The sequence below is a fragment of the Mytilus californianus genome, unplaced genomic scaffold (genome assembly GCF_021869535.1).
Source record: "Mytilus californianus isolate M0D057914Y unplaced genomic scaffold, xbMytCali1.0.p SCAF_7, whole genome shotgun sequence".
NCBI classification, from domain to species: domain Eukaryota; kingdom Metazoa; phylum Mollusca; class Bivalvia; order Mytilida; family Mytilidae; genus Mytilus; species Mytilus californianus.
In genome coordinates this window covers 79,894,698-79,911,576 of record NW_026262723.1, presented here as the reverse complement: position 1 = coordinate 79,911,576, position 16,879 = coordinate 79,894,698, and the positions used below count along the sequence as shown (strand labels likewise).

Below are 16,879 nucleotides of genomic sequence, written 5' to 3'. Positions count from 1 at the left end.
TACCTGTCTTAGGTCTATCAGCTTTGTAGCCAGAATTTACAGGAACATTCCTCATGTCTCTGGCAAGTCTTGACGATTGAAGCTGCTCAACGGTTTCCTCATCTAATTCTGCTCTCCAATTTTCCAGTTTAGTTGAGGCATCTCTAATCAGGATTTCAACTTCTTCGAAATTATTGAATAGAGCTGCCCCGTCAATGCTTAGCAAAATCTGATTCAGTTCATTCTTTCTTTCAGACATTTTTTTTTTAATTCCGTTTGTAAACAGGGAGGGGTTATTCAATATAAATAATAAAAATAAACATGTCAAAACTCGTTGGTGATGAAGATTTTAATTTTTAATATTAAAAAATGATTTTGTAATATTAGAAAATGATTTTGTAATATTAGAAAATGATTTCTTAATATTAAAAAATGAATTTCTAATATTAAAAAATCATTTATTAATATTAGAAAATGAATTTCGAATATAAGAAAATACTTTCAAATTTGTAATATTAAAAAAGGAATTTCTAATATTAAAAAAGGAATTTCTAATATTAAAAAAGGAATTTCTAATATTAAAAAGGGAATTTCTGATATTAATAAATGATTTTTTAATATTAGAAATTGATTTTTTAATATTAAAAATTCACATTTTTTTAATATAAGAAATTAGTTTTCTAATATTAGAAATTCAATCTCTAATACTAGAAATTCATTTTCTTAAATTAGAAATTCATTTTTTAATATTAGAAATTCATTTCTAATATTAAGAAATAGTGATTTTTTTTTTTTAATATTAAAAAATGATTTTCTTATATTAAAAAATGAATTCATAATATTAGAAAATGATTTTTTAATATTAAATGATTTTCTAATATTAGAAAATAGCTCTTTTTGTCCTCTTTGGCTTGCCATACATCAAAAAGCACCAGTACCATTAGGTACTAAACCACAGGTAAGCTGACGCGACAATTATTACACACCTATATCAAAAATATTTACTATTGGATATCCCTAATACAGGCAGACACACGACATGTTTCTTAAGATTGGTACCTTGAATATGTGTGTTGCAAAATATAGCTCTAGGTCCAGTAGTTCTGCTTAAACAGGAAGCGAAATGATTTAGCTGAAGTTGGTACCTTTTGCCTGTAAAACTGTGTTTGTTAAGTTATCTTTAATGTATAACGCTGTGACGTCATAAATTTATCATACTGAATTATGTTAATGAAAATGTAATTTTTAGGAAATATGAGCGACGAGAAGATAATTCATAAAGAAATTTACCTTACATCAACATAATGGCAAAACACGGCTCGTAGCAAAAACCTTTTTGTGTGCAATGAAATTCTGTTGCTCATAATCAAATTCTAAATTCACCACCAGATTTGGTTGGGTTCGTCTTGCTCGTTCTTTAGTTTTCTATGAAGTGTTTTGTGAACCTTTCGTCGTCCTTTGTTTTTTTTTGCGAGTGTTGTCAGTTTTTTTTTATTCCGCCTTTTTTTTGCAGAGTTATGAAGTTCGGCTACATGTCTGAACCGGTTTTTTTTTAAATATAAGCTGACTGACAACAAAAACCTATCATGATAAACCCGTGGATTTTAGTTTTCCTATTGTCAATTGCCCATTCTTGAGTAGTAACATAACCTCTGACCAAATCTATGTTGTTTACGCATCCTAAGATATGAACAAATAAATATACAAAACAACATGTTAAGCCTATCTTTGGGACAGCCTGCAAAGTTTGATATCAAGACCTTTGAATGGGTATGCAAAGTTTTTTTTTGCGAGTGTTGTCAGTTTTTTTGGATCCCGCCTTTTTTTTGCAGAGGTATGAAGTTCGGCTACATGTCTGAACCGGGTTTTTTTTTAAATATAAGCTGACTGACAACAAAAACCTATCATGATAAACCCGTGGATTTTAGTTTTCCTATTGTCAATTGCCCATTCTTGAGTAGTAACATAACCTCTGACCAAATCTATGTTGTTTACGCATCCTAAGATATGAACAAGTAAATATACAAAACAACATGTTAAGCCTATCTTTGGGACAGCCTGCAAAGTTTGATATCAAGACCTTTGAATGGGTATGCAAAGTTTTCCTTCTTTTGCAAATCATCTTCAGTTTGAGAGTAGGAAACAAAAGTGCAATATTCTCGCAAAATGTTGAAAAACATGTCTCTAGAAAAAAGTAAAATAACAAAAATACCGAACTCAAAGGAAATTCAAAACGGATAGTCTGTTATCAAATGGCAAAATCAAACCCTCAAACACATCAAACGAATGGAAAACAAAAGCCATATTCATATACTTAATACAGGTATTTTCCTATGTAGAAAATGGTGGAATAAACCTGGCTTTATAGCCATCTAAATCTCTCACTTATATGACAGTCGTATAGAATTCCATTATATTGACAACAAAGTGTGAGCAACACAAATAGACATAATTGGTACAAATGTCAAAAATTGAGGTACAGCAGTCAACATTGATAATCACTGTAAAAACACACAACAATGTCAACAAAGAAAAACAAAATGGCATATAGACACTCTATAGACAAAGCACATAATCAAAAATGAAAGACAAGAATACGAAAATGACCATAGCATAATAACACAAGTGCGGGATGTATATATACCGAGTCACGCCAAAACAATATTACCAAAAAATGGACTTGACAGTAAAGGTTAAAAATATGCAAAGACAAAAAAAAGAACACTTTAACACGTAATCAAGATGATAAACAATGTCAGTACCTAGAATCTATACTTCAAGCCCGTCATATTTATTTTTTTTACAATCTGAGTAGCAGCTGCTACCTCTTGAATACCGAATGAGTTTGGAAATGTATATCCCATATGCAGATGAAGTTGGTATATTTTTGCTAAGGTGGGGAAAATCATAATCTCAAAATTAAAATCGTCTCGTTTGTCGTAGATTCTGGTACTGAGATGACCGTTGATGTCAAATTCTAGATAAAAGTCCAAAATTAGGAGAAAGAAGTCGTGTTTGTTGTTTCTTAAATTTCCAGTTCTGGAGGATATATTAATGGAACCCCATCAGAAAAGTTTAAATTGTTAATGGAAAGAATATCAGCAATATATCTGAATGTTAAATTAAATGATCTGGTTTCTTTGGTTCTTTTGTTTTGACAAGTTTCTTAAGGGACACCGACACATGAAAATAAGAAGAGGTCGGCAATTGTTTTAGTGCAACTGTAGAATACAATATGAATGAATTTTGAAAAAAAAGCAGCATTTTAGTTGATACCTTTTTTGTGATGAAGAACGTTGCTGATGTTGATAGCATCGAATCCTTAAGTAGAAAACTGAACTGGAAGGAATTTCCTATTTTCATCTTGTAATGGTTTCGATCTTACTTGTTAAAAAAAGACGGAAAAGAGCTACATCAAAAATTATACCGTCCAGCCTGTAAATTAAAGAAAATAAATTTCTGCATTCCATGTCAAGTGCACAATTTCTCAAACATTTTTGAAAATTAACAGGCAGTGAAAAAGAATAGTTCTAGTGTAATGTAAACCTAGAGGATGATGAAGATGTGAAAGAAGGTCATCAAAGCTCCCAGAGGATGATCTAGATTTAGAAGACTTTTTTACATTTGCCCGATGGTAATGCTTTTCCCCATGATTACGCTGAGGTCTTACGTTAGTGTAAAATAAGCTCGTCACATATATATCACTGCAGGCTCGACTTGAGAAATTTCTTACTCCTTTGATGTTATCATTGCAACCATATGGCATTGCAGAACCTAGTTCCCTTGTCCACTTATTTTCTCTATTTCTAGTATTGTTTATAATTCATAAAATTTCAAATAGGTAATTCTTGATTATAACCCTAAAATTTATGTAGGAATTGAACTGTATCAGGGTTAGTGAAATCTTGATTTACTATATTCATTGACATAAATTTTGGTGAAAAAATCAGGTATACAAAGTGTTATAGTTGCCTAATTAGAATAATTATAACATTAGATATTAGATACATTACTCATTTAACAGAATGAACAGTAATAACACTAATTAAAAGGGCAATTCATAATACATAAATAAACATCCACGAGGCATTTTTTTTATTAATAAATCTAATAAATAACATTGTCTAACAATATACATTGTATATCGAATATGAATTGTTCACCATCCACCAGATAAACCCATAAAATTCTGTAAACTACAAAATCCACATTCATTTGCAATAATTAATATCGATCACAATCCAAAATAATTATTTAAAAGAGGGACGAAAGATACCAGAGGGACAGTCAAACTCATAGATCGAAAACAAACTGACAACGCCATGGCCAAAATTTACATTTAAAAGTTGCATGCTGCAGTCAAATCGATACTTAAATTAAAAGAATCAGAAAAAATGTAGTTTTGGTTAGAATAATCTTTTTCGTGGGTTATATACAGATATGCAATGACAGTTATGACAGATCTATGAGTTTGACTGTCCCCTTTTTTTAATTCACTGAAATGGCGAATTTACCTAAAATTATGACTTTGAGTTGAATCTTACATGTTTGGTCATTTGGTAGGAGTACAAAAGCGGCAAAGTATTCTTCTTCCTTTGTCCCAAAAACTTGCAAATCACACACAGATCTTGTGTTTTCATGTAGGTAAAAATGTACAACAAAGCATGTATAGGCAAATTTAGATAATAAGAAATTCTGAATCGGTAACCTTTTGTCTTATTTGTTTCGAAAATCACAAATTGTAGCACATAAATCAATGATCATAGTTTAGACAATCACACATACCAAATAATAGGATTTTCAAATTTCACTGTACACAATTGTTAACTATAGTTTGATTTGTTTTAAGAAAACTACAAAATCAATATTATTTAAGTTAGCAACAGATTAACCTAACAAGACTTTTGCCTTTTGTCTTTATATTTAGTTTACCAGAAATATGTGTTATAAAAAAAAAGACCATGCATTTAGTGAGATGGTATGTTGTATGCAATTTGATTACCCCTAAATTGTATCAAACATTGAATAATTTGTATTTTATTTGCTTTTCTATTATATGCTATAACATTTAACATACTCCTAAGGGCAATGTTGACCTTACAGGATTTAACTATTCTTTGTATGGTTATTTTCGTTTGAGAGTTCTTAATAAAGGTAGTTCCAGAAAAGCGCTTCGTACGTACCAAAACAATTACATGTAAGAGTTATACATTTCGGTGTTTGTCAAAGAGCAACTTGACTGGAAGCTATTATATATTGTGTGTTATTATCTATTCTATTTGTAACCATTGTACTCCGTATTTGACGTTATATGTCATATAATAGAGAAGTATATTAAAAATCTTTCTTGTTATTTAATACACCATAAAAAAGTGTGTATCTAATTTGTGTTGTGTCGTAAAGAACGGAAGAGGATAAATATGCCTATTAATATGTACTTATCACAGTCGTCAGTAAATTTAACGTAAGTCCATTAAACAACAAAACATTCATCAGATGGAAAATCACAGATTATTATAGTATAACAAAGAAATATCTACATTCTCTAATGATTGTAACACTACAAGTCGTAAAACCAATATTTTCGTCTTAGATAAAAGAAAAATTGTAGGTTTGCATTTTTTAAAGCCTTGAATGCATGTATTTTTTTTTCTTATATGCTATTTAAAAATTAAACCCCAGTAATATTGAAGAATCTGTTGTTTTCTGTAAATAGCATTCGTATGAACGCTGAACTCATACTTACTCAATACAGAAAATATAAGATTCCATTGACGAGAAGTTGAGTGCAACTTTCTTTGTCTTATGAATAATTCAAAACATTAATTCTGATTGATTACTCAAAATGGACATGTCCCTGCGTCTCTTTTCATATTTTATCAATAGTGAATACTGGTACATTGTATTTTCAAACTTTTTTTTAACATTTATTAAATCATTTTTTACAAAATCCCCTATTAACATTTAACAAATACATTTAGTATCAATGATGCTATGGTAGACAATTTATGCTTTCATTTCATAACTCTATTTTGGAGTCTTAATTTCATTACTTGAACTTCCAACTCGTTTTGATCTGGATAAATGTCTAGGACTTCTACTAGGAGATCCATGACAATCTCCATTATGTAATCGAGTAACACTTCCGTTACGCATGTCTGTAGTATTTTGAGTATGATGTGAATTTTCTTGTACGGCCTGCAGTGGACGTGCTGCTTCCGACGTTTTCAAACAGAGTTCCTGCATTTGAAGGAAACTGCTTTCTAATGTATATGCAAAATAATCAGATCTTGTTTCCGAATGACTTTTAAAAGATGTGATGCAAACAAGAATATTGTGAGGGTGTGGATTGTAACACACACCGTATCCATCCGGTACAACGGGTCCATAACACATGAATGCGTCCATAGTAGTTGGAACCTGCAATCAAATATTCTTAGGTTTTGATATGTATGAATGAATTGCTATATTGTTTTGACGATGTTTTATTAATACCACATGTGGAGATATAATTCAATGCCAAACTGATTGTCGATTTTCTAAGTTTGCGAGTTAAAATCGTTTTTCCAAACAATGTTCATAGAAGATGTTTGACGCGAGTCAATAAGTACGAAGTAAAGCGCTATGTGTTTCTAAAAGGTTCACTAAGGAAATATATATCGACATAGTGAATTGGATAGTTTTGAGCAAATGAACAGTAAACCATATTAATTAAAATTGAAATACAGATTTATGAAAGATTAATGAATTAAATATAACGTGAGGGTACCCAAAATGCAACTATTTTGACAGTTTTTTCACCTACGTTTAGTTATGATCCAGACAAAAGTTTCCATTCTGTGTTTATTTTGTAGATGTATCTTTATTTACTATATAGTTACACCAATTTAATTTTGAATACATCTTGAAGTATAGAAAAATGGGTTTGAACCAACCTCCAAACGATCCATGATTCTGTAATGAGGAGTACCTAAATTGCATCCATGCTTAAATTCACATTCTTAAAAATCGAATAACAGATGTTTTGTTTTATTTCTTCAAATATTTAGAACAATTTGACATTATTCCATGGTTACTATTCATTTTTTTTTAGAAATGGATGCTTGTAATATATTTTATTGGCTCATTTTTAAAAGATGACTTTTGTGGACGTCGCATGGCTCCAGACGTTCTGTAGATTTTACTTTCTATGAAATACATCATCTGTAAATATATACTGTGAACGTTTTGTGTATATCTAAATATTGGCTACCTATGTTGAAAGACGTGTAAAATGTCAAATCATAATAACACCAATTGTTTAGTCTCAAAGAAAACTTGTAAGATTTCCGCTGCTATTTATTCTGAATAGGTGCAATTTGGGTACTCTGACGTTATATAAGTGAGAACATACATGTAGCGTCTACCTTCTCTGTTTGCATGTCGTCAACACAAAATACAAATCGACCACAAACACAATCACTCATTATGATTTTTTAATATACACATACATAAACATTTCATTTCAAAACGTCAATGATTTAAACCAAAAACATTTGAGATTTTAATTTTGTTTCAATTTCATCTGAAGAAAAGGGTTCAACTTTTTCAAATCTGTAAAGTAAGTGATCTCAGTTGGTTTTTAAGTTATCAGTCAGTATCAAGATTTTTTATAACAAGAAGAAATGTATATTTCCTTACATATATCTTAATGTGCCCCGAAATTGTCAAGATATTTGCCATGCTTGTTGAGTTTCTTTGCCCATAACAATCTATTTCAATGTACCCCGCATCTGTGTTAATCAATTCACGGATGTATTGTTGTTATCTAGTAATAATTCCGTTCAAACCTTATAACAGTGGCCTTCTTGAACTTTAGTGAACTGTGATCTTTTAGTCAGTATCGGAGAAATCATTGTGACTTTGAGATGACGAAGAGGCTTCAATATGACTTTGAAATGATGAACACCATATGATAGTCAGTTTATTGTGTAGTGTACTTATACACCTTATCCCTTCTTTTCCAAAAAATATTTTACCTGACTCGTTGATAGTGAAAAGTGGTTGGCAATCCTAAACCCGTCATCAAGGAATAATTCTGGAACAGGACGTCCTAACTCTACTGCCATTTCTCTTAAACCAAGAAGGTGGCAATCTGTTCCTTGGCCCAAAATATTCTGTAAAAAAATATTAAATCAGTGAAAGGTGATAAAGGATACAATAATGTTGTCCAACGTTTTGTTTAAATACTGTCCTTTATCAAGGAGTCTTGCTTCGCTAAGTGCCTTCTTTACATTTTATTTGAAATTATCAAAAAATATCCCAAACGAAAACCAACATCTTAATATGTTGCGCTATTACAAGATTCGATGAAAACTAAAGAAAAATGATGAATACTCCCCCTAATTGGGGATTAAGTGATGCAATTGAAAACAGATGTCCCATTCTTAATGCGCATAGTACTTTCAATATTTTATACCGAACAATATTCAATGAACTATTATAATGCATCAATTCTGATATTTTTTTTTCTTCATTAAAACACTTAATTGCAAACTAACAAGAGAGGCGAAATATAACAAAGAGACATTCAAACTCATAAGTCGAAAATAAACTGACATTCCATGACAAAAGAGGAAAAAGACCAAATGATAAACAACAGTATGCAGAACACATTTACAGAGCAACATGAACCCCACCAAATACCTATGTGGTCTCAGGTGCTACGGAAGGGTTGGCAGATTCTGCTCCACATGTGACACCTGTCGTATTACTCCTTTAATATACATTATTATATAAGTTATATCAAGTAATTAGACATCACGTAATAGCGGATTGGCAATTGACTCTTATCGAACCATAAGACATCGCCAAATTCAAGACCATCAGTCATGTAAAATTTTCCTACCCTGAAACCTGACCGAACGTGAAATTTTGAAATTGAAACAAGTTTTTTATGACAAAGGATAGATGAGACTGTTACCGGTATAAACAACACTAACATAGAAAAATTTAAAAAGCTCAAAAAACTACACTAATAACTAAAGCAAGAGCAACACGAACGCCTCTAAAACAAAACTAGGTGTGATCTCATGTGCTCCAAAATGTTAGGCAGATCCTGCTCCACATTGTGTACCCCTCGTGTTGCTCATGTGGGTAAAAACCCGGTGATAAGTCTAATGCGGTAGGTCACATTACGGGAAAGAAGGACGGGATCGTGGTTACGCCTATTGAAATATGTCCGTCGTCATCTGTGAAACGGACAACCAAGTGGTGATGGCGTCCATAACATTTTCGAAGGGATGATTTCAACTTGACCACTTAGAACTCGGGTTTAACAGCTTCCTTGTGAGCAGCAACCTTCTATCAATGAAATCATGATAGGAAACACAGGCCCTGGAATATCGTATCAACTGGGAGAATGGAATGTTGCTACATAGATATGGAAAGTTCATAAGTGGGAAGCTGAAATCATCTCTTTTGTCGTAAAGTTATGTTCTCAACCGACCCTCATTGTCAATGTCAAAATATAAGGCAGACTAATCTGCATCTTTTGTATCATTTATTGCAAGTTCAATGGGATAGATACGTTCAACATAGTCACCAAACTTTGATTTATTTACTGAGAGGACACCTAATATAATATATATATATAAAAAGCTCCTGTATGCAGTCAGCTTCATATGAATAAGGAACAAGTCGGCATGAAGAGGAGCACAGTTGGTTCCCATGGAAATGCCGATTGGTTGATGAACAACACGTCCTCCAAACGTAGAAAATATTTTGTCAATCAAGAAATCAAGCATCTTGATAATGTCAGTTTCAGTAAAATTTTTGTTTGAAACAGTCATTTTTCTTCTCAGCTTATTGTTTTAATTTCCCCTTCTGGTATATTCTCCTTTTGTTTTAAGATATGTTAGGCCTCCATTGAAAAACCTCAATAACTTCCTCAAGGAGAAGGAAACAATTGATGAAAGAAAAAAACAAATCTCAATAAGATTATGACATTATACAAAGTCAACAAGTATATTTAAATCTTAATTTACATACCTCAGTCATGATTTCGGTTTGTTTTTGCATAGCTTTGCGTAAAAGTACCATTTTCTCCATATCCTGTTAATAAATAAGTGTTAAATGTAGAGCATTTTTAAACATCTGCTTTCTAAAACTAAGTATAACAAAAATAACCGAAGTACTATTTTGCAAGAATGAATATTTAAGTTCGAACGTGGTCTGAATATATCCCGTACCGAGTAGTCTCTGATGGAATTTTAATTTGAACATAGATGCACTATATGCTTAAAATTCAGGAGCACCAGAGTTTATGCTACTCTCCTAGGGTTCGTTATCCGAATCATGTTTAGTGATTGCTTTTTATCGTTTCTACTTTTATTCCATTTTGTCAATCCCCAAAATAAGTCAGCGTAAATTCTTGGAAAAACTATTTTTATTGAACCACATGTTTAGAAAAATTAAAAATAAAACAAACAAACTTGTATGTCATTATCGATAATAGAAGTGAAAGTGTATTTACTGTACCCGACAGTTAAGTTATAAGTCGACTTAGTTATCTCTAAATTGAAGATTATTTGGAACTAATACAAAACATAGCACAATACCAGCCAATTATCCTTTCTTTTTTCCGTTATAAGTTTTCCATTTATTTTTGCTTTATACAAAAACATAATGAGTGGCACACAATAAGCACTGACAATAAATGTCCAGATTATAAGCTATTTGTTGAAAATTCATTGAAGCGAATTATACCACAATGAATCTTTAATTTGAATTCATTCATACATGTGTACCTAGTAGTATTAATATATCTCTGAGAGTACTTTGTTTTTGGATCAGAATATGTGTTTATCCACAAAGCAACGAAGACTAATAAAATGCTATTTTTTTAAAGAAAACTTGTAACATGTTTATTGCACTTTTACAGTATGTAGGATTGTGACATTGTCGTAATGCGGAATATCCTATCTTTCAACACTAAGTCTATGTAAAACATCGAAATGTCCTTTTATAGAAAAAAATGCATTTAGTATTGACGGAATGCAGGAAAGATGTAAATGACTGTAGTATTTCTTTATTTCCTTCTTCTGACAAGTTTGGCAGCCGTAAATTACAATAAGAAAGTGTTCACATAATTTTTTTAAAGTCAGGGTTAAAATATTGCTTAGAATATATTAAGTTAAAAAAATGAAGAGACGTTGATTATAGATCAATGCAAAATTTAAAATGAGAGAAGAATAGTTTCAGTTCCTGGTTGTTGAGTTTTCTTTCTTTAAATTCATAAACCAGTGCATCTATTGGCATTTATATTGTTGTTGGATTAACAGATAACTATTCATGACATTACTATTCTCATCGGTTAATGGCATTTCAAAAAATGTTCTGTTGTAAAAGTACAGGTTTTATTTGTGTTTTTATATTACTTTCTAATGGTACAAACAAAGGAATAACCACCGTGAAATAAATAGAATAAGTAGACACTTGAAAGAGCTAAGAATCTAGCTTAGTTTTTATGTCTAGTTATATCATCACATTTTTTTCTATAAGAACTTCATGATTGTGTTTTTTTTTAATACATAGACAATTAGGAAATGAACTGAAATACTTTGAATGTTGTCAACTGAGGTGAAAGTAAATGTTTGCATACTCACAGACACCAACACTTCTCCTATCATGGCTTTAACCCATTCAAGCGCTGCTGGAGAATTGGCTCTTATGTTATCAACTCTGCCAAGTCTGAAGCGACGAGTTGATGCACTTTCATAGGTAGACACAAGTTTTTTGTGAATTCTGAAGCACCAATGAAACATTTGTATATGTTTATAAATGTAGATGTTGAATATTGATTACGGTATAAAAGTATAGTATATGTAATCTTATTTCAAGAAGAAATGTAGGGAAGTGTTAAAGTAGTCCCATTTTATTTTTTCATTTAAAAACATTGTTGCGCATTGTTGTTTGAAAAAAAAGTATTTACAAAAATACCGAACTTTAAGGTAAATTCGGAAACGGGAAGTCCATAAAAACTGACAAAATCAAACGTTAGACTTTATCAACCAATGGAACGGATGGAAAACAACTAGCATATTCCTGACTTGGTACAGGCATTTTCAACAGAAGATGGTGGGTTAAACCTGGTTTTATAGCTAGCTTAACTTCCCACTTGTATGACAGTTGTGTATAGTTTCGTTACATAAACAAAATTGGGTGAGCTAGCCGAACAGACTTAACAGGCTTATGTGACAATAATTAAATTAGGAAAATTGTGTAAACACATGCACCACAGACGTACAACACAACTGACTGAATGCAACCAAACATACAAATAAATCTAACAAAGACGCAAACAAAAAAGTTATATATTGTTGGTTTTAGTTCTTTCTTTACTGGTGGAAATGGAAATATTGTCATCAACTCGAATCGGGTGACCAGATAATGAAAATCTAGAATATCAAACAACACTTTGCATGCAAGTTTCGGGACACAGTCATTTTGATTAATTTAATCCGGAAATATGAAAATCGCACACTCCTCATACTTACTTGTAAAATGTTAATTGTAAAGATAGTTGTATAAAGGAATCTGGACTCATACTCATTGACTTTGGGAACTCTTTTCCAAATTCTTCAAATCTTAGTATGTAAAGATCAAGATCCTCTATTTTACTGCAAGAATAATATTTTATAAATGGTAAATGAGTTCCAATATTTAATATAAAATGAAAAAGGATTTTTAACCTAACTAATTTGAAAAAAATATAACATTATTAGTTATTTCACTAGTTTGGCGATTTTTAATGCTTGTATACTTATATACATTCCCATAAATGTCTTCCATTTGGGCGGAGAAATCCGTGCTTACCTAGCTACATGTATAGAGTGCATCATACTTTTGTGCAAATTAACAAAGGGTGACTCGAAAACGTATCACATAATACCAGTACAGATATTTGTAGACAAGCTCATAAACAACTAGTTTTTTGGTATCTCTTTTCACGTTCAATTATTGCCATGAGATATTGGTTGCATGTTTTACGCACAAAGTCAAAATATCGAATATCAAAATTGAAACCGCTCTCACGCCATCTGGAGGTTAATGAGATTTACGTTAAGGTTTACATAAATAATATGAAAAATTCACATTGTAAGGGCTCTCACATTTTCGTTTCCAATATAAGTAGCCACTGGACGTAAAGCAAACACAATCAATCATCCCATATAAGTTTTAAATAAATTTATGTCAAAGGTTAGCATTAGCAATATCTCGGCAAATTCGTACATCAGAGTTGATATTTTTTAGGGAGTTATGCCCTCAAAATGTAAATATTATTAAAAATCAACATTGTAGGCACTCTCACATCAAAAACTATGAATGACTTTTAATGAACTCTTATCGTGCTCTATTTTAATCAAAACATTTATTGTAAAGTGACCTCTTACCTATCTAAACGTTTTGAAGCTACGTTAAAAGAATCAACGATTTCTGGAAATACTTTCCATTGTAATTTCCTTGGACTAGCGAGTTCACAAACGGAATTCATCCGGACGAGTCTTTTTGCTCGCACCTCTTCCCTGAAGAAATCAAATTGATAATAAGTACAAATATATGATGTTGAAATTTTAACAAAATTACAACATAAATTATGTCCTTAACATGAAAATAAACTGAAGAAAAAATATCAGAAAGTATTAGAAAATATTGTACAAATTAAGTATTTTTAAGGCATACATCTGCACAATTTAACTCGCGACAAAATGAAAAGCAATGTTGTTTTATGTCACACAATTCAAAAATGAGGTAAAACCATCATTAAACATGATCATTTTAATTGGGGTGAAATCTGTCAAGTTTGAACCATTGCCTTATTTCTGGATATAACGATAATGTTCGGTTTTCTGTTGTGATATTTTCACTGAATCTGAATTTGCATGACGGTTGCAGCAGGCATATCAGTAGATGCTTATATTTTAACGCGCCAGGTGTCGTTCTTCATGCGATTCCCTCATACTCTTCGCTTAGTTAGTATATTACAAAATAGGTTTACGAGATTTGAACATCGATTAACTGGTGTCTCTTATTTAAAGTGTTAAATAAAAAGAACTTATACAACAATAAGGAGATGTGATTAGTAAACTCATCATAGATACATGTACAAGGATTAAAATTTTGTACGACAGTCGCGCGTTTCGTCTATAAAAGACTCATCAGTGACGCTCGATTCAAAAAAGTTAAAAAAGCAAAAGAAAGTACAAAGTTGAAGAGCATTGAGGACCCAAAATTGCTAAAAGTTTTGCCATATACAGCTGAGGTAATCTATTCTTGAGGTAGAAAAGCCTTAGTATTTCGAAAATTCAAATTTTTGTGAACAGTTAATTTATAGTTATGACCATATCAATTATGATTCGTGTCAACACAGAAGTGCTGACTACTTGGCTTGTGAAACCATCGGGGAGAAAAACTCCACCAACAGTGGCATCGACCCAGTGGTTGTAACAAAAACACATCATAGATACGAGGATTGAAATTTTGTACGCCAGGTGTGCGTTTCGTCATCAGTGACGCTCGAATAAATAAGAAATAAAAAGACCAAATAAGGTACGAAGTTGAAGAGCTTTGAGGACGTACAATTCCTAAAAGTTTTGCCAAATACAGCGAAGAAAATTTATTCTCAATGAGACAACTCTCCACCAGAGACAAAATGGCATAGAAGTTAACAACAATTGGTTACCGTGCGTCCTTCAACAATGAGCAAAACCATACTTGTACACAATACCAAAACTTACATATAACTAAGTAGGTGTTCTATCAATTGAACAACTGCTATTCCTTCTGACGGCGAATGTTCATAGTTCAGTCCACAAGCACCATCCTCAGATATCACAAACTGCATAGTTTTATCGTACCAACGGTTTGCACCATTTAGGTTTGTTCCCATGCCATGCAACATTTGGAAGGCAAGAGAAACATCATCTCTTATATTTTTATTTGTTTCATCTATACTGTTCTGATGATTAAATAATAATGGAATACCTTTGTCTAAACACAGTACAAATATACACCTTTCTATTGCATCTAAGGAATCACGATTTGTTGAATCTGTTCAAAGAAGAAATAAAAGCCATTTATTACAGAAAAAAAAATCAGATACTATTTGTCTTTGTTTTGGTTAATATGTTATCGCCCTTGGTGTGAACAAAATATTGTAAAATGTTTTGCCAGTGCAAATGTGGATACTAAATTTTCCGAGACTATGGATTCTGCACAACACTTTAAATTTATAAATCCATAATGTTTTATTTATATTTGAATAGATAATACTGAAATGATTTACTTATTCCTGATTTTGGTATAAAATGAAAAAAGATTTTTTTCTGTTTGAAAATTGATGTATATTTTAAGCAGATGATACCGTTGCTGATTTTTTAAATATTCGATAGGTGATACAATTTGATTATTATTTTGTTGATAGAAAGTACAAACATGTCAATATGTCTCGTAGAGCTAGATGTTTTGGTATCCGCGACTTTACCTTTGGGAGTAGCATACGGGTCTATAAAGAGACGAGGAGCTATTACACCATTCCAACCAAGTTATGGAAACAAATATACGGATGGAATCTACGGTCCAATTTCTCTAACAGAGTTTAATTTATTTTGTTGAATTGCAGCTGGGACCCAATGGCGAGACATGAATAGAATGACGACACTTATATTTATTATACTTCATGTCAAAATGCCAGATTTTGATTGGTTAATACGAGGGTGAAAATTTACTCTATCCCATGGCAAATACTCTATTACCCTTCACGGAGACACTTGCTCAAGTGTGCGCTTTAATAAATACTGATGATTGTTATGTAAGACGTCATAGTTTATTACTTTGAATTTGAAATTTAATAGACAGTAATAACAGAACATTCAGTATAATAAATTAAATAACACATATCTGAGAGGTTGATAGAGCAGATTGTTACCCCGAGAAAAAACATTGTCAACTGAGGCGAAGGCAAGGTTGACAATGTCTTTTCGAGGGGTAACAATCTGCTCTATCACCCTCTCAGCTATGTTTTATTTATATAATATTCTATGATACGCATAAGTGTTTTAATTATGCATTTTGAGATATAATATCTTGAACAACCTGTCATTCTTATCATTTAAAAAAAATTCTTCATAGGAAGCGTATATTATTCTTAACTACTCGTGTATAGTTGCTAAAGGATTCGCAATACTGCTGTATAGAACTGTTGATGTGTTATCAAAGCTTTTGTAAAGTTGTTTAAAAATGTTATAACTAATGGTATTACTGAAATTTACGATTCGATGAATTTACAAATGTACAATGTAAAAAGTAAATTAACAAAAATACCGAACTCCAAGTGAAATTCAAAACGGAAAGTCCTTTATATTATGGCAAAATCAAAAGCTCAAACACATCAAACAACTGTCATATTCCTGACTTGATACAGACATTTCTTTATGTAGAAAATGGTGGATTAAACCTGGTTTTATAGCTAGCTAAATCTCTCACTTGCGTGACAGTCGCATAGAATTCCATTATATTGACAACAATGTGTGAGCAAAAGAAAGACATAATAGGTAAAAATGTCAAAAATTGGTACAGCAGTCAACATTATGTTATAATCTTAAACATTACAAAAAGAACAAACACCTATGACAACAAAGAAAAACAAAATGGCATATTGATACACTATAGACAAAGCACATATGCAAAAATGAAAGACAAGAATACAAAAAATGACCATAGCACAACAGGGTATAGTCGTCAACATTTTTATATAATTTTAATCACGACGGGTGCCACATGTGGAGCAGGATCTGCTTACCCTTCCGGAGCACCTGAGATCATCCCCAGTTTTTGGTGGGGTTCGAGTTGCTCAGTCTTT

The 16,879-nt window shown here is 31.7% G+C and overlaps 1 protein-coding gene across 2 annotated transcripts in view; it reads right to left on the bottom strand.

Annotated features, from left to right (window-relative positions):
- Nucleotides 1-4,051: 4,051 nt before the first annotated feature.
- LOC127708775 (choline O-acetyltransferase-like) overlaps nucleotides 4,052-16,879 on the bottom strand; it is a 54,873-nt gene continuing 42,045 nt past the window's right edge. For both annotated transcript variants that reach the window (XM_052213893.1, XM_052213894.1), the window contains exons 8-14: nucleotides 14,757-15,069; nucleotides 13,413-13,544; nucleotides 12,516-12,638; nucleotides 11,625-11,763; nucleotides 10,009-10,071; nucleotides 7,998-8,135; nucleotides 4,052-6,399 (exon numbers count right to left, since the gene is read on the bottom strand). In XM_052213893.1, the coding sequence (XP_052069853.1) occupies nucleotides 6,007-6,399; nucleotides 7,998-8,135; nucleotides 10,009-10,071; nucleotides 11,625-11,763; nucleotides 12,516-12,638; nucleotides 13,413-13,544; nucleotides 14,757-15,069 (1,301 nt within the window). In that variant the 3' untranslated portion in view covers nucleotides 4,052-6,006. The remainder of the gene's footprint in view (nucleotides 6,400-7,997; nucleotides 8,136-10,008; nucleotides 10,072-11,624; nucleotides 11,764-12,515; nucleotides 12,639-13,412; nucleotides 13,545-14,756; nucleotides 15,070-16,879) is intronic.